The following is a 23480-nucleotide window of genomic DNA, read 5'->3' on the forward strand; positions in this document are numbered from 1 at the left end:
AATAAGGAAAATGTACAACTCAGGGAGAAAATAGGGAAATAGTCTTTAATGCGTCCTACCCGATCCGCCGACCTGGAAACCCAAAGTCACTCTCAGAGCTGGCCTGACGCTGCTAGCTGGCGGAGAGCCAAAATGGGGGACCCCTCCAAAGCCCACGTGTCTGGCTTTATACCAACCTGACTGCTTAACCCCACCCTCAGGTCCCAGCCACCTTCCCTTTGGTGGTGATGGGATTTGGAGTTCCCAGTGTCTTTGGCTTTGGCCTGGGGTGGGGGTGGAGTCCACAAAGCTTTAGGACATTCTTTCCCCCTAACAATTGGAGCTTCAAATTGTTTTTAGAACAAGATGGAGTCAACAGTAAGTATAAACATTGTAGACAATAAGAATGCTTTCGTCATTTAATAGGAAAATAAAGACTTAAATTCTACAAGGTATGGTATCCTCTAATTCAACTTCACATTTGATAAAAGCTCTCTATACCTTATTGAATGTGTTGTAGAGCAACCCCGATACAAAACGGGGTGCCTGACTGTGGGTCCTCACCCGCGCGCTTAAAAGGACTTATCAATGCTCTTCTGCAGGCACACGTGAAAGGTTAATAAAAGGTTTATTTACAAGGGAAAGGGAAATGAGGAAATGTACAGCTCTGGGAGAAAAGTGGGAGACAAAGTTTTAAATGCGTCCTACCCGATCCGCCGATCAGGAATCCCAAAATGGCGCTCTGAGAGCTGGCCGCCAGCCAGGAGCGGTGAAGCCAGGAGGCGAGCGATCGCGAGCCAGAGAGCGAGCAAGGCCCACGTGTTTGGTTTTTATATCCAACCTGGCTGCCCAACTCCACCCTCAGGTCCCAGCCACCCTCCCCTTGGTGGTGATGGGATTTGTCTTTCCCAATGTCCTGATGGCTTTAGTCTGGAGTGGGGGTGGAGTCCACAAAGCCTGTATGAGATTATCTCAGGACATCCTTTCCCCCTAACAATTCCCCCCTTTCACTTTTTGCCACCATTTCCATGGTGATGAAGATCAAACATATGGATTCTGGGATACAGTCTCAGATGAAAATTTTCCAGGGTTCCAGTCTGAAAGAAAACGAATCCCTCCAGGTAGTGTCCATTGTGGAAAGCAAAAGTCCTCCATTCCTGGAAAAACAGTTCATCAGTCCCAGCCGAAAGAAAACATCTGGAGGCATTAGCCAGAACAAGACAGCAGATATGTCAAAAATCACAGGAAAAAAAATCTTAAAATGGTTCAACTTATGTAAAGACAAATTCTCTCAACCTTGATCCCAAATTTTTTAAAACAGCATAGCAAAAGTTTGCAAACCAAATCTACTTTTAAACCATATTGCCTATTTTTGCATAAAATCACAGGGCAGAATAACTAAGCAGCAATTTTTAGCTGGCTCCGTTGGAATACTCCATATAGGATTCAGAGCGAACTGTTGACATCCGGTCCGTGTAGGCTTCTGAAAGAAGTTGGTCTCATCAGACTCCACCTGGGCTTTCCTCTTCTCGAGGGTACCAGGGCATTTTCGTTGGCCGGGTTGTCCAGTCCTGCCAATGGAGGCAAGCTTCCTCACCTTCTTTGGAGGTCTCTGGAACCCTACAAACAAGGCAAACAGGTTCTCTTCTTCTTGGTTCAGCTCTTTTTCAACTTTCTGGAAGAACTCCACACAAAGCCACACAAACAACCTCACGTCCAATTTTTTGTTTAAGCAGACAAAACTCTTGTGATTAATAAAACTTTTCCTTCCTATTTCCAAAGTCTTAGGTTTGCAGGATGACAACTGGAAATTTTTCTGCCAGCAACACTCCACATTTTTTTTGGACTTTGATATTTTTTTTCTGAGCCTATGGAGTAAAACTGCAGTTACATAACATATTCTACGTGGCATAACTAAAAAAAAACTGTCTTTGTCTATACGTTGTATGTCTGTATGTCCTTGTGTCTAACTGTCTTGACCTCCAGTGATCGACAAATTGGTATACATGGTGCCCATAGACGTTGGAAAAAAAAAAAAAGAGTCTCCAGTTATGATAAAAACAAAAAAGTTATGGTTTGATTGTCAACATTGTGCTACTGAACTAAGCCGGTGCCTTCATAGAGATTGAATATTGTTGTTTCTGCTAATTTTCTGATATTTATGGCAAAGCTTCCCAGAAATCTAAATTCAAGTACAAATTTGGTAGCCTGTCATTTGACTGATGCAAGGAAATTTTGTGGAACCTCAGTAGAGCTCCTGAGACACTCCACAAAGTTTCTGCCTTTCCTCCTGGGAAGGCATTACATGAATTTGTTCTATTTGGCTTTTACCTAATGAAGTAAAACTGGAAGGGAAGCACTGTCACTTGGGAAAATGGTAAAACTTTGGTATGTACAAAATGTTAACAGTAGTTTTCTAAAATGTGTATGAAAAAACCTCTCAGTATCTGGTATGTATGTAAATTGTCAATGGTGATTGTCACCTTGTAATATTGTATAATTCAATTGTTTCAAATCTACAGAAATTGTTTCTGGAAATATAGGGAGAAAAGGTCTCAACAGATTCCTATTGATGGCACTGTTGAGAGTAAAAAACTTTCCTACAAAGGACTGAATAGACCTGGAAATACACCTGACATTTACTAAGGTTTCTTTGACATAATACTGGAAATTTTTTTATGCATTCTGTCCTGAATCCACGAAGTTTTTGTTTTGTTTTGTTTTGTTTTGAGTAACCAGGATCTGCAGAAAGGTTGTAATTTTTTTCCAGCAAAGCTAACTTGTCACATTTTTTTCTCCCCTTGATACCAACACAGCATACAAATAGTGGTAGTAATTTTTGCTACTTATTTCAGAGTCTGTTTTTGCATAACTTCCATAGGGATTTTGTCTGTTTTAACAAAAAATTGGACGTGAGTTTGATTGTGTGGCTTTGTGTGGAGTTCTTCCAGAAAGTTGAAAAAGAGCTGAACCAAGAAGAGGAGAACCTGTTTGCCTTGTTTGTAGGGTTCCAGAGACCTCCAAAGAAGGTGAGGAAGCTTGCCTCCATTGGCAGGACTGGACAACCTGGCCAACAAAAATGCCCTGGTACCCTCGAGAAGAGGAAAGCCCAGGTGGAGTCTGATGAGACCAACTTTATACCTGAAGCCTACATCGACTGGATGCCACCGGTTCGCTCTGATCCTGTATGGAATATTTCAACAAAGCCAGCTAAAAATTGCTGTTAGTTATTTCTGCCCTGTGATTTTATGCAAAAATAGGAAAAATGGTTTAAAAGTAGATTTAGTTTGCAAACTTTTGCTATGCTGTTAAAAGTTTGGGATCAAGGTTGAGAAAATTTGTGTTTTACATCAGTTGAACCATTTTAACATTTTTTCCCTGTGATTTTGATATATTTGCTATCTTGTTTTAGCCAATTCTCCAGATTTTTTTTCTTTTGGCTTGGATAATGGACTATTTTTAAGTAATGAAACTGTCATACTGGACATTCATGGACAATGCTGCTGACTAATTGTTGCTTCTCTTACACACATTGTAACCCTGAAAAAAACAGTCTCCTAAGACTACACCCTGAGATTGTGCCACCATAGATATGGTGGAATAAAATTAAAAGGGGGGATTGCAACAGGGTGGTCCCCAGGAAAGGGGGAGGTTCCCTGCCCCACCCTAAGGGAGGGTGGAGCTGAGCAGGAAGAGGAGAAGCTGCAGAAGAGACTAAGGAAGGAAGCAGGATGGAGCCAGGAGAACTGGAGGAGGCGCATGGAGCCTAGAGACAAGTAAAGAAACTGCGCTTGTCTTTTGATCGTGGACTGGGTGACACAGATGTGAGTGAGACCTGTGGGGAGGTGACAATGGCAGCTTTTATCTTCATGTTGATTTTGCTCTTTTCCTTCCGGGCTTGTCCGGTTGTTTGTGACCCTTTTCTCTGGGTCCCCACTGGAAGATGCTTTAGACTTGTAGCAGGCTTTGGGGCCTTGCTCTGGGCCGATCCCATATGGATGGAGTTTTACCCACGAGGGGACGGGTAACTTTGGGTGCTTCATTTAGAAACTAGACTCTTTGCCTTTCCTGTATTGTTTCCTAGTTTTATTAAAGATCCTTCCCATTACTCTCATGTGTTTTGTGTTGATGCGGCGGATGGCCGAACCCATTTAGAATAGGCAGGTTTGCGGGGTTTGGGCTGCCCCTCTCCCTGTCCTATAACAAATGGACTAGTTGTGTACTTTGATGCCAGGTTCTTTATAAAATGAATCTTTGTTTGCAATTATTTCCCATTATTACATCAGAGATGGGTTCCTTCCCTACTGTCAAAATGTTATAGGACAGGGAGAGGGGCAGCCCAATCCCTGCAAACCTGCCTATTCTAAATGGGTTCTGCCATCCGCCGCATCAACACAAAACATAGGAGACTTTAATGGGAAGGAACTTTAATTAGGAAACAATACAGGTAAGGCAGAGTCTAGTTTCTAAATGAAGCACCCAAAGTTACCCGTCCCCTCGTGGGTAAAAGTCCATCCAAATGGGATTGGCCCAGAGCAAGGCCCCAAAGCCTGCCACGAGTCTAAAGCATCTTTCAGTGGGGACCCACGGAAAAGGGCCAGAAACAACCGGACAAGCCCGGAAGGAAAAGAGCAAAATCAACATCAAGATAAAAGCTGCCATGGTCACCTCCCCATGGGTCTCACCCACATCTGTGTCACCCAGTCCACGACCAAAAGACAAGTGCAGTTTCTTCACATGTCTCTAGGCTCCATGCGCCTCCTCCAGGTCTCCTGGCTCCATCCTGCTTCCTTCCTCAGTCTCTTCTGCAGCTTCTCCTCTTCCTGCTCAGCTCCACCCTCCCTTGGGTGGGGCAGGGAACCTCCCCCTTTCCTGGGGGCCACCCTGTTACAATAATAACAAATCCCACAGAGAAGTTGAAAGCTTTCTCTCATTGGAGTCAGATTCTGGCCACCTTGTTAAAACACTAACCAAAATCTAGTCAAAGTCGCAAACCTAATTATTCTTTTTGCTTTCAGTATTTTCTTAACTCTGGAAGACACCCTCTATTTATCCAGTCCATGAGATGTGCCCTGTATTCTGGTATTTACTTTTGATAATTCATGGGTGCGTAGAGTTTAGGTTACAGTGGTAAGAGAAAGCAGTATTTGATCTGCTGCATTCCCCCCACCCCACCCCCACCTCCCGTGCCACCACTGGTATGATTTAAATGTCAGGAGCTTAATCTGGTGGCAGTATGTAGGACCAAATGAGAAGTGCAGGAGAGAACAAGAGGCCACTGAAGTAGACTAGGCTTGATTTAATAAGGATCTTAAAGGAAAGGTGGGCAAGGGGGAGGAGTTAGAGGGAGGGAAGTGTGGATTGTGAACTGCCTCTGATCTGATGATTTTGAACAGGCTGTGCTTGTCCAGGGGCAGCTGGAAATGTTGTATCACAGTCAGAAGAGAGATCAGGGCCAAAGGGATAACTCTGGAATTCACTATATTGAAATCTGGAAGTTAAGCACCACACTATGATGCAATCCAAAGCCTCTGCAGCACGAGTTCGATCCCGGCCGGCTAGGAAGAAACCCACATGGCACAGCAGACCTCTCCTGCCTCCTGCCTTACGGTGCACAGGGAGTGCTAACATGTGGAGGAGACAGAACCAGAAACTGAGCAAACTAAGACTCCCAGAAGGAGCTGAAAGATAGGTGTTGGGTGGAGCCTGGGACTGCCTGAAGTGAGAGAAACCAGAGTGCAGGAATCAAATCAGAAAGGCCAGGAAGTGACCTGAAGGAAGATCCGCCTCTGCCAGCGGCGCACAATGATGACGCAATTAGCGCGCCATTTTTCGAGGCTCCTGAGCCCGGGACAACTGCTTGCACGAGGGTATGGCTTTTTCCGTGGTATTCCCTGCTTGCTCCACCTCTTCGCTACCTATCCCAAGCCAGATTCAGACCACCTTAGTAATTCCATAAGCGGTCCATTCGTATGATCTTTCCTGTGAACTGTGTAGAACGCCCTGCAAAGTGGGTCCCACGTAATTCGGCCACTTTCCCAATTAATTTATTGAACCAAGCAACCTATCGACCGCTTACTTTATTTCAGGGACCAGACAAGTAGTTAGGGATACAGCTGTTACGCAAACAACCCTGCGTCTTTCTGTATCAATGGAAATGATAAACCAAAATCAAAAGGTTTATTTTGATAATTCCTGTGAAGGAATTACGGTATGGAGGACTGTTGTCAGGGACTTAACTTTGGAAAGGGTGGTCAACCTGGGTTGGGGTGCCCTGAGAAAGGGAGATATCCGGACAGATCTGGAAAGAGCTTCCTTTAGTGAAATGAGGCCTGAATGGGTAGGGGAAAGGGCGCTGGTGAGTGATGGGAATCAAGGGTCCATCTAGTCAACAAGTTTTAAAGTTTTTCCTTTTTAAGCCTCAAGTATTCGAAGCTTTGGTATTCCAATGAAGATAAAACAACCACAGTACATGCTCACATGGAGATGTTCTAGTGGGGGATGTAGAACTAAAAATTAAAATGTCAGATGATGACCAGTACTATGAAGGAAATAAAAATAGGCTTCTTCACAGCAGTTGGTCAAGGAAGTCCTTTTCAAGAATGGGATTGTGGGGCCTCTCTAGTGGCACAAGGATTTAGGGCGCAGCCTATAATGCTGTCTGCAGCCACTGCAGCATGAGTTTGATCCCTGGCCAGGGAGATACCCACATGGTGCAGCAGACCTCTCCTGATTCGCCTGCTGCTCCCCTCAGCAGTGTATTTCAGTCAATCTGCCTGCTCTTTTCCCCACTCTGTCTCTGGTGAATCCTCTCACCCCCCACACCTCTGGCCTGTACCCTAGTTCTTGTATGCATAAATAAATCTTTTTTAAGAAAAAGAATGTGATTGCAACTGAAATCTGTGCAGATTATCAGGGTGACAAAAATACCTCTGGAACTGAGCTTGGCAAATTAGAGGAATAGAAAAGAAACGGTTGTGGTATTTAGAGGGTGAGAAGGCAAGTGTTATGAGATAGGGTTGGAGAGGGAGACTGAATAAGCCAGGATACTGAGTTGGAAGGTCATACCATGTGTGATTAGAAGACATGATATCATATATGCTGACAGTGTGGCAAGTAGATTGTGATTCTGACTGGAATGAGGGGTACTGGTCTGGAAGCCTGTGTATTAGTCTATGATGGTAGTGACTTGATCCTGTGATCCCTGTGTGTGTAGTCATGGCTGAATAAATGGTGCAGATCAGAAGCCCTCAGCCCTGCTGGAAGGGAAGTGTCCCTGAACATTGGGGCAGTGAGGAGTACTTCCCAGAGTTGGAGAAACCTGTGCTTGTCTTGAGTGGGAAGGCTTTAGATAGCGTGGGGGTAGGCATGAATTGGGGCAAAGGAGTGGAGAGGGGCCTAGGCAGGGTTTGGTGTGTAAAGCCAGGGTTCTGCTGGAAAAAAAAAAAGGGATCAAAAGTTAGAAAGGTGATCAGAGAGAGATGTGGGGAGCCATTGAACATCAGGTTCAAGGCTTTGGATTTACCTTAAGCAGGAACATTTTTTTTTTTTAATTTAAAAAGACATTTATTTATGCATGCAAGAGCTGGGGTGTAGGCTCAAGGTACATGGGTTGGGGGTGGGTGAGAGGATTCACCAGAGACAGTGTGGGGAGCAGAACAGGCTGATTGGCTGAAATTGACACTGCTGAGGGGAGCAGCAGGCGAAACAGGAAAGGTCTGCTGTGCCATGTGGGTCAGCTCCCTGGCCGGGGATTGAACTCATGCTGCAGTGGCTGGATACCTTCATAGTGCTGAGTCTTTAACCCCTGCGCCACAAGGGAGGGCCAGAACATAATATTTTAAAGCATTGAAGTAGAGGAACTATCATTTGACTTCAGCCCAGCTCATCTTCTGGGTTTATACTCTGATTTCATTGCTTTCAGAAAGTCTTTTCTTACTCCTTAAGTACTAGGGTGGTTCCCACACTCTTTTGGTCTTGACCATTCTAGACTGGAAATGTCTTGGTACTTTCCTATTTCTGTCTCCATCAATAAAATATAAGCTCAATGAGGAAGACGTGGTTTTGTCTTGTTCACAGCTGTGTTCCTAACATCATGCCTGGGGCCCAGCAAAGTGCATGTGTTCAAGGGACATGTGTTAATGATGTATGCACACCCTGATCCCCCATTACGAAAGCATACATTTTGTAGGATTAGGTGAAACCCCCAAAGCTACATTCTTCAGGTAACCATATCTCTGAATACCCCTATTTCCTCTACCCCACCCTAATGCCTCCAAAGCCTCAGCTGTTCTTGAAACTTGAATTTGAGGGCCTCCCGGGTGGCGCAGGGGGTTGAGCGCCGCGCTGTGAGGCTGTCCACAGCCTCTGCAGTGTGGGTTCAATCCCGGCCAGCCAGCGAGGATCCCACATGGCGAAGCAAACAACCTCTCCTGTTGCGCCCGCTGCTCCCTGCAGCAGTGTATTTCTGTTGTCTGCCTGTTCTGCTCCCTGCTCTGTCTCTGGTGAATCTTCTCACCTTCCCACACCTCTGGCCTGTACCCCAGTCTTGTATAAAAATAAATCTTTAAAAAAAAAAAAAAAGAGGGCCTCCCCTGGTGGCACAGGCAGTTGAGCGCTGCTCTGTGAAGCTGTCCGCAGTCTCTGCAGTGCCGGTTGGATCCCGGCCAGCCGGTGAGGGTCCCACATGGCACTGTAGACCTCTCCTATCTCGCCTGCTGCTCCCCTCAGCAGTGTATTTTGTCAGTCTGCCTGTTCTGCTCCCTGCTCTGTCTCTGATGAATCTTCTCACCCTCCCTCACATCTGGCCTGTACCCCAGTTCTTGTATAAATAAATAAATCTTAAAAAAAAAAAAAGACTTGAATTCGACTCAACAGATAGGCTATAATGTTATTATCTAAGAACCTAGTTCATCTCTCCAACAGGGACACCCACAGAGATGTCCTCAGTCCTTCACTTCTATGTCCGTCCTTCTGGCCATGAGGGGGCAGCCTCTGGATGCACTCGAAGAAAGCTGCAAGGAAAACTGCCAGAGCTCCGGGGTGTCAAGACTGAGCTGTGCTACAATGTGAACTGGACAGGTTGGACCAGGTATCGGGTTCTTGAGGGAGGTACTGCAGAGCCAGGGGCACAGTCTCAGGTCCTTGCCCTCTCTCCCTGCAGCTAAGTCCCTCCCAAGCACTGAGGAAATGAAGAAGCTGACGTGGCTGTTTGGCTGCCCCTTATTCCAAGATGATGTTGCTCAGAAGTCCTGGCTCCTTCCTGGTTCCAGTGACCTACTGTTGGAGGTTGGGCCCAGGCAAGTGTCTTGGCTTGGGGCAACTCATCTCATGTTCAGGGGCACATCACCCCTTCCAAACACTGCTCACCCCTTCTATTCTTCTTCCTCCCCTTGTGATCCTTGAGAGATTTGTTTTCCCTTCATTCCTTCCTTTTACCTGCCTAAAAAACCATATCATGCCTTTCCCGTGTGGGAAAATGTCTTTGAAGACTACGCTAGTTCCCAGGCATATTCTAGAAGTATAACAGGTTGCATTCTGAAAATTGAAATAGAAGCATTTTGATAAAAGACAGAAAAACAGGTATGGTTTACTTTGAGGAACCTTTGAAAGTAGATTTCTTAGTGCTTCAATTGGGAGACCAGAGGCCCATAGCCAGGGAGTAGAGTTGGAAGATTAAACGCTGATAGATACATCTACTGGTTCTCAGGTCATAACCATTCATCCCACTCCTCAGGCTGAACTTCTCCACCCCAACATCCACAAACATCGTGTCAGTGTGCTGTTCTGCTGGGCTGGGGGCTGTGGATCGAGTGGAGATTACCCGGCGCTACCTGCTCTCGGTGAGGTGATAGGTGATCATAGCGGAGGTGGACCAAAGATAAGAGAGTGAGGGAAATGATGGGAGAAGCAGGAAGAGGAGCTCCTGACCTTAGGCCTGGCCTGTTTACATATGGTTCACTGCCTAAGGTCACCTGGTCAAGGGGTGAAGGGAACAGAAATCTAGTCTTTGCTCCTTTACTAATTTGTACATCCTGGCATCATGCCTGGAAGGCATTTCTAATCTGATCAGAGGTGCTATATAGGCCGCAGGGGGCTGGGCCTGCTTGCCTGGGAGGACTGAGAGTGGATCATTTTGTCTTTTCTTCTACTTTCCATCCCTTCCCTTTCTGTGTCTTTATCCCCAGTTTGCTCATCCCCCTTCATCTGAGATGGAAGCCATTGCTCTGGCTACCCTGCATGACCGGATGACTGAGCAGCACTTTCCCAATCCCATCCAGAGCTTCTCTCTTGGTAGCATGCCAACACCCCTTAACAGCCACATCAACATACTGGCTGAGGGCCGGCTAGCCTTGGAGAAAGCCAACCAGGAGCTGGGTGAGCAGGGGTCCCTGGGAGGAAGGCCCAGTCCAGGCTAGGAAGGATGCTGAGAACTGGGATCTGGCAACCTGAGTCCTATAGTCAGCTCTCCTGGGGTTTGTCTCCTAGGTTTGGCCCTAGACTCCTGGGACTTGGATTTCTATACCAAGCGCTTCCAGGAACTGCAGCGAAACCCCAGCACCGTGGAAGCCTTTGACTTGGCACAGTCCAATAGGTGGGGAGAATGGGGATATTCTGATGTCTGAGGGCTGGAGGTTGAAAGGGAAATCCATAGCAACTCACCTTCTTGGCCTAGGAGTCTCCCAGAGTCTGAGAGTCTGGGCTTCCCATTCACCCTGTAGTCTATATTCAAATATTGGTTTTGTCTTCACATTGGATCTGGACATCTGAACAATCCATAAGAACAGAATGTTTGAAGATTGTGACTTGCTAGAATGTATCTTGAACAGTTATCTAAGTATGAGTTTGTTGTAACTGCTGCTCATGCTGTTGAGAAGACTAGGCCAAGTCTGAGAAAATGATTCCATGTTTCCACCCTCTCTTTGCCTCCCTGCTTCACCCTCTGCAGTGAGCACAGCCGACACTGGTTCTTCAAGGGCCGACTCCACGTGGATGGGCAGGAGCTGGCACACTCACTGTTTGAAACCATCATGAGTACCCAGGCATCCTCCAACCCCAACAACATCCTCAAGTTCTGTGATAACAGCAGGTGGGCTGTGCCTGAGACTGGGGTGACCTCAGGCCCAGGGGTGGGGAACCCTGGTGGGTTAAGTGCAGTTGCATTAAATTGAGAATGAATGTGTCCATAGTGCAATCCAGGGGAAGAAAGTTCAATTCCTACGGCCTGAGAACCCTACACGGCCAAGCTGCTTCCGGCAACAGCAGGGGCTGAGACATGTTGTCTTCACAGCAGAAACCCACAACTTCCCTACAGGTGAGCTGGGTGCCAGGGAGGATAGATCAGAGAGAGTAGGGTAGGGTGAAGATCCTAGGCCTCATGGTTAAACCTGGGAAATACAGTCAGGTTGGCTGGTCTGATTTTTGATGGGGTTGTCAGAGCTGAGGTTTGTCTCCTCAGTACCCATGTCTCTCCGCCCTCTCTTCACAGGTGTAGCCCCCTTCAGCGGTGCGACCACTGGCACTGGGGGTCGGATCCGAGATGTCCAGAGTACAGGCCGTGGAGCCCACGTAGTAGCTGGCACTGCTGGCTATTGCTTTGGAAATCTGCACATCCCAGGTCCCATCTCCCCCTCCAGATTTCTTTTCCTAGCACTGAACTCTTTTATGTCTTCAGCATAGGGTCATCTTGGGTAGCATTTCTTGAGAGGGAGGGCTCTAGAGTAGCTGGTCTTTCACTGACCATGGTCATGAGGACTACAGACCATGGGAGAACCAGGTCTCTAGACTGCTTTTACAGAACTGTAATTTTCCTTATGGGCTTGCATCTTCTCAGCAAGAATATCTACTAGTTGGATCTTATAACCACCACCTGCCACCAAAATTCAATTTCATAAAAGTCTTGAGAATTCTGATCCAAAGATTTAGAGGGAAGGCTGGTGTAGGACGTAGGGCACAAGATCACTGCTGAATTGCAGGCTTGCATCTTCCTAACATGGGACTTCCTGAAATGGCACAGTCTGCCCATGCAGGTGGTCCTTGGTGATTTTGACTCTTCTTGTAGGACCCTGGCTCCCATATTTTCTCTCTTTACAGTCCATTCGTTTTCTCTTTACCTCCCAGGCTACAGTTTGCCCTGGGAGAACCCAAGCTTTCAGTATCCTGGGAACTTTGCCAAGCCCCTGGAGGTTGCCATTGAGGCCAGTAATGGAGCTTCTGACTATGGCAACAAGTTTGGGGAACCAGTCCTGGCTGGTGAGACTGGGGGATATGGGGGAGATTGGGATACTTAGTCCCAGAGGTCGGTAGGGTATGTGATCCTGTCCCTTCTCTCTGATGTCTTTGCTCTAGGTTTTGCCCGCTCCTTAGGCCTCCAGCTCCCAGATGGCCAGCGGCGTGAGTGGATCAAGCCCATCATGTTTAGTGGGGGTATTGGGTCCATGGAAGCTGAACATGTGAGCAAGGAGCTCCCAGAGCCAGGTAAGAGCCTGCCACCTTTCTCCAAATCCACCTAGCCTTTTCCTGAGCATGTGGTAGTGCAGGAAAGGAATTTAGAGCACACTTCAGTGGTTGGTTTTTAATCTCCCAGCTTTTGCCTCAATATAGTTTTCAAGGCAGGACAGGGCTTTAAGCTAATAGAACATTCTCAGATTATATTGCTTCTGTGTCCTTCCGGGGTTACCTCTGCATGGCAAGGATCCAGCCTGCTATGTCAAGGCAGCCAGTGTTTATTCAGTACCTGCTGTGTTTAGGGGTTCTTATTTACTAGCTTATTTATTGAGTGCTCATGGGGGGCTGAGTATTCTGCTAGGTGCTGTGGTAGAATCAAGGTAAAGACCAAGTGTAATTTTTTGAATAGGTGATCCAGTCACATGGTTCAGAATTTGAAAGGTGTAAAGCTTTTAAAAACTCCTTTCCTGACCTGCCTCCACCCAATTTCTTCCCTAGAGATAATCAATATTAATAGGTCACCTTTGTAACTGTCAGAGGTATTCCTTACATATATAAACAGACCCATACATATATTTGCTCCTTTTTTTAAAAACAAATAGCATGTGTACTCTTTTTTTTTTTAAATAACCACTTTATTGAAATGTGATTCATGTATCATAAAGTTTATTCTCGTAAAGCATAAATCAGCGACTTTTAGTATCTTTGCAAAGTTGTGCACCAATTACCATTAATTCCTGGATATTTTTTATCACCTCAGTACTTATTAGCAGTCATTCTCCATGCCCCTTCCCTCAGTCTCTGGCAGTTACTAATCTACTTTTTGTGTTTATGGATTTGCTTATTCAAGACATTTCATATAAATAAAACCATACAGTAAATAGCCTTTTTGTGACTACCTGATTTCACTTAGCTTAACATCTTTGAGGTTCACCCATGTTGTATATATAGTTACTTCATTCCTTTTTTATTTTTTATATTTTTAATGATTTTTTTAAAATTTATTCATACAAGCACTGGGCACAGTCAGAAGCACGGGAGGGTGAGAGAATTCACCAGAGCCAGAGTGGGGAGCAGAACAGGCAGACCGACAAAGCACACTGCTGAGGGGAGCAGCGGGTGCGGCAGAAGAGGTCTGCGTGCCATGTGGGACCCTCGCCGGCGGCCAGGGATCAAAGCAGCGCTGCAGAGGCTGCGGGCATCTTCACAGCCCAGCGCTCAACCGATGCGCCACCAGGGAGGCTCCATTCCTTTTTTATGACTGAATAATCTACTATACAGATTATATCACATTTTTTAAACCCATTCATCAATTGATAAATGTAAACATTTGTGTATATGTTTTTCCATGTACATATGTTCTTATTTCTCTTGGGTATATAGCTAGGAATAGAATTGCGGGTTACATGGTAGCTATTTTTTTGAAATACTACCATAGTCTATTCCAAAGCAACTGTGCCATTTACATCCTGTTTCCCATTCCCAGCAACATAATGAGGGTTTCAATTTCTCCACATATTGGTCAATTCTTGTTATCTGATTGTAGCCATTATGGTGGATATGAAGTAGTATCTCTTATGGCTTTGATTTGCCTTTCCCTAATGATTAAAGATGTTGAGCATCTTTTCATATGCTTGATGGCCATTTGTGTATGGAGAAATGTCTGTTTGAATTCTTTGCCCACTGTAAAATTGGGTTACTTATCTTCTTTGCTGGAGTTGTAAGAGTTCTTTATGTATCTGAGTATGCAAATATTTGCATTTGCAAATACTTTCTCCCATTCTATGATTTTCCTTTATACTTTTTCTCATCGTGTCCTCTGAAGCATAGACATTTTTAATCTAATAAAGTCCAGTGTATTTATTTTGTTATTGTTGCTTGTGGTTGGGTATCATGTCTAGGAAACCATGCCTAATCCAAGGTCACAAAGTTTTACTGGAATGTTTTCTTATAATACTTTTATAGCTTTTGACTTTTACATTTAAGTGTCTGATACTTTTTGAATTAATTTTTGTATATGGTGTGAAGTAGGGGTCCATCTTTATTCTTTCACATGTGGCTATCCAGTTGTCCTAATATCACTTTTTGAATTGACTATTCTTGTCCCCATTGGACTTGGGACACCTGTCAAAAATCAAATGGTCACAGATGTATAGGTTCATTTATGAAATCACAGTTCTATTCCATTGATCTTATTTCTACCCTTATCTTAGTACCACTGCCTTGATTTCTGTAACTTTATAGGAGATTTTTTTTTTTTTAAGATTTATTTATACATACAAGAACCAGGGTACAGGCCAGAGTGTTGGGGAGTGAGAGGATTCACCAGTGACATAGTAGGGAACAGAACAGGCAGATCGACTGAAATACACTGCTGAGGGGAGCAGCTGGCAAGTCAGGAGAGATCTGCTGCACCATATGGGTTACCTCCCTGACCGGGGATCGAGCTTGCACTATAGTGGCTGCAGTGAGCTTCCTAGGTTGCGTCTTAACCCCTTGCGCCACCAGGGAGGCCCCATAGGAGATTTTAAAAGCAGAAATTAAGAGTTTTCCAGTTTTGTTCTTTTTTGAGATTGTTTTGATCTAGTTTCCTCACCTTTCCGCATAAATTTTGTTTTTTGCAAATGTAACATTTGTGAAGTAACATAAGAGCATGTACTAATTTTTATTTTTGATAGCATTTAATCACCAATCCCACATTGTTATAAATGGGTATGCATGCTTCTGTACACTTTTTTCATTTAGTAAGCTATTGGAGATCCTTTTGTGTTGATGAAATCATATTCTTTCATATGTAATTCTCTTTTTTGGTGGATTAGTTTTTCATCATATAGGTATACCACAATTCATTTAATCCACTTTCAGCATTTAGATTTCCTATTTTTGGTAATACAAATAATGTTGTAATGTTTGGTTTTGTACATAGGTGATTTTGACGTGTGTGTGTGTGTGTGTGTAGAAGAACTGGGGTACAGGCCAGAAGTGTGAGGGGTGAGAGGATTCACCAGAGACAGTGGGGAGCAGAACAGGTGAATCTACTGAAATACACTGCTAAGGGGAGCAGTGGGCAAGACAGTGATCTTGACTGGGGTTCAAGATCAGGCCTTAGCAGTGATAGTGCTAAGACTTAACCCTAGGCCACCAGGGAGGCCCAGTACATAGATGATTTTGTCTGAATAAATCTGGAGGATAAATTCGTTGAAATGGACATTTGTAATTTTAATTGCTTTCCCCTAATATCAATTTCCCTTTAAAAAAAAAAAGATTTTATTTTTGTGTAGAACTGGGATACATGCCGGATGTGCAGGGGGTTAAAGGATTCACCAGGGGCAGAGTGGGGAGCAGAACAGGCAGCCTAATATCAGCTTCCCTTTATCCTTATACATCTTTGTACTCTTCTCCTGGTGGCTTCCCAGTGTTTTAATTCTACCTTCCTTCCTTACAGGCATGGATGTTGTAAAGGTTGGGGGTCCTGTCTACAGGATTGGAGTTGGTGGTGGAGCTGCTTCATCTGTGCAGGTAAGTGAGAATAGCTTCAGACACAGACTCCATGGTGTCACTGGAGCCCCATACATGCACGGGATCTAAGCTTCTGGCCTCCTAAGCTAAACTGCCATATTTTTCCCCAGGTGCAAGGAGATAATGCTAGTGATTTGGACTTTGGGGCTGTACAGCGGGGAGACCCAGAGATGGAACAGAAGATGAACCGTGTGATCCGGGCTTGTGTAGAATCCCCTAAAGAAAACCCCATCTGCAGTCTTCATGACCAGGGTGCTGGTGGCAATGGTGAGAGAAGGGGTTCAGACAAAGGACCAGGCCTACCTGGAGTCCTGCCATGTTTGATTTAAGGAGAGTTGTTAGTGTCTGCAACCCACATGCCTAACTCTGGGCCCCATATTTTACCCTCTGTACATTCTAAGCAGCTTGGGGGTGGAAGCTTATAGCCAAGCGATGTTTGGTGGTATAATTCATGTAAAGACACCCGGAATTAGGGCTTCCTTTGGAGGCTGGGATTGCCCCTTGTTTCCCTGATGGTAATCATGACCAGATTGCTTCCTCTCTGCAAACCCTCTCACCAGGCAATGTCCTGAAAGAATTGAGTGACCCAGCTGGGGCCATCATTTACACCAGCCGCTTCCAGGTAGGTCTCATTCCCTGGAATCTGGCTATCTCCCTGCGTTACCCGCCCCAGCTCTCCCCTCCAGCTTTCTCCCACTCTTTTTTTTTTTCTCCCACTCTTAATATGATCTTGAGACTTGACAAGAACTGACCCATCTCTTTCCTCCTCCCTCATGGACGTGCAGCTTGGAGACCCAACTCTGAATGCCCTGGAAATATGGGGGGCTGAATACCAGGAGTCAAATGCACTTCTGCTGAGGCCCCTCAACCGGGACTTCCTGAATCGTGTTAGTGCCCGGGAACGCTGCCCAGTTTGCTTTGTGGGCAACATCACTGGAGATAAGAGAGTGAGTTGACCCAGGGTGTCAGCAACAGGTGCTGTGAGTGGGTTTGCGCTGCCTAAGTACAGCCAGAGGGAGAGCCATTAAGAGAATGAGATGAGGGCCTCCCCGGTGGCGCAGCGGTTGAGCGCTGGGTTGCGAAGCTGCGCGCGGCCTCTGCGGCGCCGGTTCGATCCCCGGCTGCTCCCCGGCCACCGGAGGAGGGTCCCACATGGCGCGCAGACCTCTCCTGCCGCCCGCTGCTCCCCTCAGCAGTGTACTTCGGTCCTTCTGCCTGCTCTGCTCCCCGCTCTGGCTCTGGTGAATTCTCTCGCCCTCCCGCGCTTCTGACTGTACCCAGTGCATGTATAAACAAAACAAACAAAGAAACCAGCAAACAAATAAATAAAGCATGCCTCTATAAAAAAAAAAAAAAAAAAAAAAAAAAAAGAGAATGAGATGAGAGGAAGACGGGAGCTGGTGGCAAGCATGCTGTGGGGAATAGGACGGTGAGGGATTGTAAGGGGTGGCGACTCAACAGGGAGAACCAAACAAGGTGTAAAGAGCGTTTCTGCTCTCAAAGTATTCCCTAATAGTCTATTCTCTCTGGGTGGTCTCTAGATAGTGTTGGTGGATGATCGGGAGTGCCCTGTGGGAAGAAATGGCCAAGGCGATGCCCCCTCAGGGCCTCCCCCAACCCCTGTGGACCTGGAGCTGGATTGGGTGCTGGGCAAGATGCCTCAGAAGGTATGTAGGTGGGGATGAAGGAACTACATCACTCCCTTATCCAGCCCAGCATTTCAGACCTCATTTTACCCTATGTGGACGTTGTCATCTGTCTAGGGCTGCTGCTCACATCATGTCATCATCTGTGTTGCAGGAGTTTTTCCTCCAGAGGAATCCTCCTATGCTGCAGCCTCTGACCTTGCCCCCTGGACTGAGCACGCGCCAAGCTCTAGAGCGGGTTCTGAGGCTACCTGCTGTGGCTAGCAAACGCTACCTCACCAACAAGGTCTCCCTGTACCCCTGCTCTGCCCCCTTAGCCCTTTGCTCACCTTCTCTTGGCCTTCTGTCCCTGTGGACTGCTGTGGCCTTCACCAGGCCCGAAGAGGAAGTGACAGGGACAGTACAGCCATACCACTGGCCTGATCCCCTGTTATCCACCCTCTGAATAGAGCTCTTGTCTGCATGTTCGGGCCAAAGTAGACCTTCTACCACCTGTGTCCCTGTCCCTTGGCCTCTTGCCAATCCTGCCTGGTTCTGCAGGTGGACCGCTCCGTGGGTGGCCTGGTGGCACAGCAGCAGTGTGTGGGGCCCCTACAAACCCCTCTGGCAGATGTGGCAGTTGTGGCACTGAGTCATCAGGAGCTCGTTGGGGCTGCCACTGCCCTAGGAGAGCAGCCAGTCAAGAGCCTACTGGACCCCAAGGTTGCCGCCCGGCTGGCTGTGGCTGAAGCTCTCACCAACCTGGTGTTTGCCCTCATCACTGATCTCCGAGTGAGTCCCCCACTGCTTCTGCCCTGGGGCTCTAGGCCTTGGACACGTCCACAACTGCCATTCACCTTTTCTCCCCTCACCCCTTGTGCTCTTGTGCTCTTGACCTCCCATCCCTCTTCCCCCAACCCAGGCCCTCCACCCTCCCTCTACCTTCCCCTCTGATGTTGAGTCTCTGCTACTTCTAGGATGTGAAGTGCAGTGGGAACTGGATGTGGGCAGCTAAGCTCCCAGGGGAGGGCGCGGCTCTGGCTGATGCCTGTGAGGCTATGGTGGCAGTGATGGAAGCCCTAGGTGTGGCGGTGGATGGTGGCAAGGACTCCCTCAGCATGGCTGCCCGGGTTGGCTCTGAGACCGTGCAGGCTCCTGGTAAGGTCTGGGGGCCACAGGTAGAGGACTGGGACCTGCAAGGCTATGTGGGTGCCTCACTCATATTCCTTGTTCGGTAGGGTCACTGGTTATCTCAGCCTATGCTGTCTGTCCAGACATTACAGCCACTGTGACCCCAGACCTCAAGCGTCCTAGAGGGAGAGGTATGTATTCTGCCCCTTCCTCACAGCAATGTGTATTACAGATCCTCGTCCACTGGGGTCTGTGGTGTGAGTTCTGGGCCCCCTCATGTTGGCACAGCATGGTGGTACTTTCTGTGACTGGTGGCTCATGTGTCTCACCACATGCTGGGAGCTTCAGTGTTTGTGCTCATCGTGGAGAGGGGTTCTTCTGAGCTTCCCTTCTATCATGCCTTTCCTGTCTCCCAGGCCACCTGCTCTACGTGCCTCTGAGCCCTGGACAGCACCGACTGGGAGGCACGGCTCTCGCCCAGTGCTTCTCTCAGCTTGGTGACCAGCCTCCTGATCTGGACCTTCCTGAGAACTTGGTGCATGCCTTCAGCATCACACAGGGGCTACTGAGAGGTGAGTAAGTCCCTGGGGGAGATGGTGCATGGGGCAGGTGTTCCCTAGCTGAGAATGTGGGGTGAGGCAAGAACACACGCCCTTCTCTCTGGGCCTCTGAGTGCACCCACATTCTCTCACATACTCTCTACCAACTCTCCAGAAGGGATGGGGATGGTGGTGCATTGAGGTTGCTGAACTTTTTCTTTCTCCTTCCTCTAGACCGCCTTCTTTGTTCAGGCCATGATGTCAGTGATGGGGGTCTTATTACCTGCCTGCTAGAGATGGCCTTTGCTGGGAATTGTGGGATAGAGGTGGACGTGCCTGCTCCTGGGGTCGATGGTGAGAAGCCTGTGGTCTAGACTCAGGCCTGGGCTGCCTGCCCCACCCTTTAGGCCCCACATCCTGTCAAGAATGGAGTATCCCCAATCCCTTTTTCCCTGTACCCTTGCTCTCATCTGTGATTACTCATCTAGGTGGCACCCACTGTTCCTGACTGTACCCCTCTGAGACCTCCCACAGATCTTAGTGCCACATCCTTGGTCCCACTCTCCCAAACCTTACCTCACCCTTGTCTCCTGCCCCCACAACCTCAGCCATACCCCTGGCTCCACCTCCGAGTCTCTGACTGCACCCTAGTCACCCTAATGGCCCCATGGCTCTCCTAGTACTGCCTGTGCTGTTTGCTGAGGAGCCGGGTCTGGTGCTGGAGGTACAAGAGCCAGATCTGACCCAAGTGCTGAAACGTTACTGGGATGCTGGCCTCCACTGCCTGGAACTGGGCTGCACGGGTGACGCTGGGCCCCATGCTATGGTGAGGAAGTGAAAAACGGTGCAGATCACCTTCACCTCTGCTAGCCTGAGGGAGGTCCAGCTTGGGCATCCTTGCTCTTGGCCCCTAAAAGATGTGACTCTCTCTCCAGGTCCAAGTATCAGTGAATGGGTCTAAGGTTCTGGAGGAATCTGTTGGTCAGCTGCGAGCCCTCTGGGAGGACACAAGTTTCCAGCTGGACCGGCTGCAGGCAGAACCATTCTGTGTGGCAGAAGAAGAACGGGGACTGAGGGAGCGGATTGGGCCTAGCTACTACCTGCCAGCCACCTTTCCCAAAGCTTCTGTGCCCCATGAGCCTGGTGAGAGATTGTATGCCTCCACTTGGCTTTTTGGGCACTTTAAATCCGAAAGCCTACCCTTGAAAAGGTATCTAGGGACTTGGCATAGGGAAATAGTTCCCTGGCACAGGGCTGCTTCTTCCCCCCAGGTGGCCCCACCCCCCGAGTTGCCATATTGCGAGAAGAGGGCAGTAATGGAGACCGGGAGATGGCTGATGCATTCCACATGGCTGGGTTTGAGGTTAGCAGGGTGACTGGCAGAGTTGGGACAGGGCTCAGATGGTTTGTTTTTTGACCCTACCCCTCCCCATCTTGCCAGGTGTGGGATGTGACCATGCAGGATCTCTGCTGTGGGGCAATTGGGCTGGACACATTTTGTGGTGTGGCCTTCGTGGGTGGCTTCAGCTATGCAGATGTCCTGGGCTCTGCCAAAGGTAGGTGTGTAAAGTTCTATTCCTTCCCTTCCTGACACATTTCTGAAAAGGTGCCATAGCTCCCCCCTTGCTTGACTGAGAATTGGCCTTTCATGTCTGTCAGTCCAGGGGAGAATGGGTATATTTTTCTGGGCCAGATGCCAGCAGAAGACCTGCAGGAAACATGAATGAGGCTGCAGGTGAGATGGCACTGTCCCAACCATGAGAGCTTATACTCTGTCTAAAAGGGCAGCCAATTCCAGCAGATTGTCCTGTTGAAAAGCTGACTCAACATAACCAGATTTTTGTTTTCCCAGTGAAGCAAAAAATCCCTGTATTTTTTACATGAATCTTATTTTCAAATATTAGGCAATGGAATAAAAACTTCTGAAAATGCTCTGCTGGCCAAGAAAAAAAGCTTATGGACCATCTTTGGCCTAGGAGTTGGCAACATCTGTTTTAAACCAGTAAACCCATTTCTTCCCTTAAATTTGCCCTGTGCTCTGCAGAGGGGGACAGTCCTAGGAGTGTAACAGTGCATGCTGGGATGGAAGTACAGCTGTCTCTTTCATTCCAGGTCTCACCCCAACTTCCCTCTCTCCTTCTAGGATGGGCAGCTGCTGTGACCTTTCATCCACGGGCCGGGGCTGAGCTGAGGCGCTTCCAGAAGCGACCAGACACCTTCAGCTTGGGCGTGTGTAATGGCTGTCAACTGCTGGCTTTGCTGGGCTGGGTGGGAGGTGACCCCAATGAGGAAACAAGGGAAATGGACCATGGCCCCTGGCCAACCCAGCCTGGCCTTCTGCTGCGCCACAACCTGTCTGGGCGTTTTGAGTCTCGCTGGACCAGCGTGCGTGTGGGGCCTGGACCAGCCCTGATGCTACGAGGAATGGAGGGTGCCGTGCTGCCTGTGTGGAGTGCTCATGGGGAAGGTCAGGTTCCCAGAATACGGGGGGAAGGGTCTGAGGGCAGGGGTGGGTGAAGGACATGAAGGAGCTTTGCTTTTACTTTCCCTTTCCTTTCCTTACAGGTTACATGGCATTTTCTTCTCCAGAACTCCAAGCCCAGCTTGAGGCCAAGGGCTTGGCCCCACTGCACTGGGCAGATGATGACGGGAACCCCACAGAACAGTACCCCCTGAATCCCAATGGTTCCCCAGGGGGTGTGGCTGGTGTCTGTTCCCTTGACGGTCGCCACCTGGCTCTCATGCCTCACCCTGAGCGGGCTGTGAGGCCTTGGCAGTGGGCGTGGCGGCCCCCTCCATTTGACACTCTGACCACCTCCCCCTGGCTTCAGCTCTTCATCAATGCTCGAAACTGGACCCTGGAAGGAGGCTGCTGAGCAGGCTAGGGAGACTCATCTAGGCCTCTTGGTTTGTGCCAGGGGATATCTGCTGTCCTCTCCTTTATCTTCAGAGGTACCCCCTATTATTTCCAAATGTATCTTGGACAAACAAGGACAAAAATGCCCCAAAAAGGACTCATCTAATTTTATTAATCTTTCCATTCTTTGCCTTAAGCTGTGGGATCTGTTTCTAGTTCTGTTCTAACATGTTTTGGCCTTCATGAGCCCAAGAAATAGCAGGTGATCCTGAGAAAAGAGCCTGCAGGGGTGAGTTGGGCTGTGTGGGGAGGGGCTCCCATTGCTCCACTTCACTCAACCATGTCGTGCCTGCGTCACACATCTGGGCTTGGAGGAATGTTTTCAATGAAGCCTTCCTTCCTGATCATTGGAGTTCAGGGGTTAGGACTTCGGCATTCTCTTCTGGAAAACAGAAGTTTCATGGACTCTTTTTAAAATATAGCCTATGCTAAGCAATTGTTTGCGGAAGTTTCTCTGATGGAGTTTTTGGCTGTCTTGGTGCTGGCTTCTAAACTCAATAGTTCTGACTTTTTTTCCCTCCTAATTTAGCAGCTCCCTTCCTGATAGAAGTGGTTCAGCGCCCTCAACTAAGGCTTCACTCATTCATTCCAGTAATGTTTGGTGATTAGCTATAGTGTCAACCACTGTCACTGCCCAGGGGGTTATGGTCTAGTAGAATTTATAGTAATAGTTGTATGTGGCACCTAATGCAAGCCAAGCACATGCCAGTCAGTTTATATGTGTCTATAAATTAATTCAAGAGAATTCAGCAACGTACTTGATAGTTTTGTTTTTTATAAGAAAGAATTAAGGTTAAATAAATGGTCTAGGGTCACCCAGCTTGTAAAGGCAGAGCCAGGAAGCTGTGTTCTCATGCTTCATCTGCTCCTCACCATCCTGTGATCACATTTCCTGGAAGCAGCAGAAGAGTTCTTACAGCTGGACCATTGTTCTTTCAGTCACAGGAGTGTGTATAGAAGACACTTCCTAGGCCTCCCTGGTGGCTCAGGGGGTTAAACACCTCACTCTGAAGCAATCCACAGCCTCTACAGCATGAGTTCGATCCCTGGGGCGGCCAGGGAGAAACCCACATGGCGAGGCAGACCTCTCCTGTCTTGCCCGCTGCTCCCCTCAGCAGTGTGTTTAGGTCAGTCTGCCTGTTCTGTTCCCCACTCTGTCTCTTGTGAGTTCTCTCACCCCCCACACCTCTGGCCTATACCCCAGTTCTTGTATGCATAAATAAATAAATCTTTTGAAAAAAAAAAAAGTCACTTCCTCATGACTGTTTTGTTGTACAGCTGAAGTCAGTTTGCCCCCTAGTCAACATTTTTTTCTTTTGATTT

General features: G+C 47.6%; 1 protein-coding gene across 2 annotated transcripts; it reads left to right on the plus strand.

Moving 5' to 3' along the window:
* The first annotated feature begins 4896 nt into the window (after positions 1-4896).
* On the plus strand, positions 4897-23381 carry PFAS (phosphoribosylformylglycinamidine synthase). Of its 2 annotated transcripts, XM_054689788.1 has the most exons (29): positions 4897-5061; positions 5376-5849; positions 8905-9060; positions 9143-9278; positions 9716-9821; positions 10167-10356; positions 10468-10573; positions 10928-11068; positions 11169-11293; positions 11468-11596; positions 12100-12231; positions 12328-12456; positions 15872-15945; positions 16056-16212; positions 16506-16567; positions 16731-16892; positions 17487-17612; positions 17746-17877; positions 18132-18362; positions 18548-18728; positions 18809-18892; positions 19118-19273; positions 19475-19594; positions 19921-20066; positions 20176-20383; positions 20512-20603; positions 20682-20796; positions 21384-21707; positions 21806-23381. In XM_054689788.1, the coding sequence occupies exons 3-29, from the start codon at positions 8919-8921 to the stop codon at positions 22114-22116; spliced, it is 4017 nt and encodes a 1338-aa protein (XP_054545763.1). In that variant the 5' UTR covers positions 4897-5061; positions 5376-5849; positions 8905-8918; the 3' UTR covers positions 22117-23381. The 2 variants fall into 2 exon arrangements, with proteins under 2 accessions (XP_054545763.1, XP_037348554.1); XM_037492657.2 differs by lacking the exon at positions 4897-5061 and having other exon boundaries at positions 5310-5849.
* Positions 23382-23480: the final 99 nt, after the last annotated feature.

The sequence above is a fragment of the Talpa occidentalis genome, unplaced genomic scaffold (genome assembly GCF_014898055.3).
Source record: "Talpa occidentalis isolate TD23 unplaced genomic scaffold, MPIMG_talOcc4v2.1 talOcc4.7, whole genome shotgun sequence".
In the NCBI taxonomy this organism is placed as follows: domain Eukaryota; kingdom Metazoa; phylum Chordata; class Mammalia; order Eulipotyphla; family Talpidae; genus Talpa; species Talpa occidentalis.